Source organism: Austrofundulus limnaeus, unplaced genomic scaffold, assembly GCF_001266775.1.
Source record: "Austrofundulus limnaeus strain Quisiro unplaced genomic scaffold, Austrofundulus_limnaeus-1.0 Scaffold1154, whole genome shotgun sequence".
Lineage (NCBI taxonomy): Eukaryota > Metazoa > Chordata > Actinopteri > Cyprinodontiformes > Rivulidae > Austrofundulus > Austrofundulus limnaeus.
In genome coordinates this window covers 12,053-13,825 of record NW_013953556.1, presented here as the reverse complement: position 1 = coordinate 13,825, position 1,773 = coordinate 12,053, and the positions used below count along the sequence as shown (strand labels likewise).

Below are 1,773 nucleotides of genomic sequence, written 5' to 3'. Positions count from 1 at the left end.
TGTAATAAACCCAGCAGCTGTAATAAACCCAGCAGCTGTAATAAACCCAGCAGCTGTAATAAACCCAGCAGCTGTAATAAACCCAGCAGCTGTAATAAACCCAGCAGCTGTAATAAACCCAGCAGCTGTAATAAACCCAGCAGCTGTAATAAACCCGGCGGACTCACGGTTCTGCATCGATGCTCTCCAGCGGAGCCACGTAGTTGGCCGGGATGTAGCCCTGTTTGAAGGCCGACACCCCGGTCAGGGCTCGGACGATCCACCACTCCCCCGGACTCTTGTCCAGGATTTCCATGATGTCTCCGGCGTTAAACGTCAGGTCGTCCTCGGTTCGAGCAGCATAGTCGTAGAGAGCCACGTACTTCTGGACCTGGGACGCAGGGGGGACAGGCAGGGGTCTTCTGCTGATGACGGGACTCGGCTCCACCTGGTACGAGGCGTTCACCGAACCAGAACCAGACCTTTTCTTCTTCGTCTCATTGTCAGGCTCAGAACCAGGTTCGGACGGTTTGGACTTTCTACGGCAACAACAGTCCTGGAGCCTCTGCCAGCAGGAAGTGAACTTCTTCTGGACCTCCATGATGAAGATGATGATGATGATTTAAATCACAGCCAGTCCCTTTAAACCTTCAGGTCTGTTCTTCTCCCCTCATTCTGACAGCAAGTCGGAACCACTGCTCCGGTTCGGTCAGCTGTCTGCGGATTAATGCTGCACTTCCTGATTCACCTGGAGGAAATCACCTGCACCTGCTGAGGAATGGGGAGCGGCTCGCGCTCAATCAGCACCGTGGTGACGTCATGGTGTATTTCTTTGCAGGAAGCTGTCTGATCATAAAACTTGCGTCAGCGGACTGCTTTAAAACCAGCAGTGTGTCTCTGTGTCTGTGTGTGTGTGTGTTTTTAGTTTCACAGCAGTCCCACATAAAACCTTTAATGTTGCACATTTAGCTGAAGTTTAGCGCCTGATCCGCAGGACAATGGGCCAGGGGCGGCTGGGGGGTTTTTCTCTGGGGGGGCTACAACTCCAAAATAAACACATCTAAAAAAAAAACATGTACTAAGTTGTATGACACCAGTGTATTTATTAAACAAATGAAAATAATAAAAGCAGAATTACAAGGTCTTGTTTTATTTTTTGTACTTGATCTTGTCCATCTGTAACAGATTTCACAGTGACTCTGTGGTTAAAGTCAGGGATGTTTAACAGGACTCTTCTCTACAGAGCATGGTCAGTGCAGTGAGATGCACTGAACAAAAGTGTTGCRTTTACTTAATCCAACAGTGGACATTAGTTGCACACAAATTTTGGCAGCAAAGTAAACATTTGTGTTAAAGGTAACGCATCATGCTTTTAAATCACTCACTTATGATCTATTAACACAAGTTCTACATATTCAATAAACTTATATATTTTGTGTTGATAAAATGTTTTGATGAAGTAATTTGCATTTAGGGCTGCAACGATTAATTGATTAATCAGCGACTAATCGATTATTAAAATAATTGATGACTAATTTAATAACTGATTAATCGTTTTATTGTTCTTTACTTTGTTTTTGTCTCCAAACTGCTTTGACACCTTCCACTGCCACGTCTGCCTTTCTGTCCTTGACACACATGCACAGTAGTGGTAACTGGGGTAGGCCGTGGACGTCACAAGACATTATACAGACAGGCTCTGGTATCATGGCTACCTGACAACAGAGCTCAAAAGCAGTGGCGGTTTCTGATAGGGTCGACCTGGGCGGTCGCCCAGGGCGGCAAGTTGTCAGG

The 1,773-nt window shown here is 46.2% G+C and overlaps 1 protein-coding gene across 1 annotated transcript in view; it reads right to left on the bottom strand.

Annotated features, from left to right (window-relative positions):
- frk (fyn-related Src family tyrosine kinase) overlaps positions 1–869 on the bottom strand; it is a 29,532-nt gene extending 28,663 nt beyond the window's left edge. Inside the window, exon 1 of the mRNA XM_014030989.1 lies at positions 168–869. Within this exon, the coding sequence (XP_013886443.1) occupies positions 168–580 (413 nt within the window). The 5' untranslated portion in view covers positions 581–869. The remainder of the gene's footprint in view (positions 1–167) is intronic.
- Between the last annotated feature and the right edge of the window lie 904 nt (positions 870–1,773).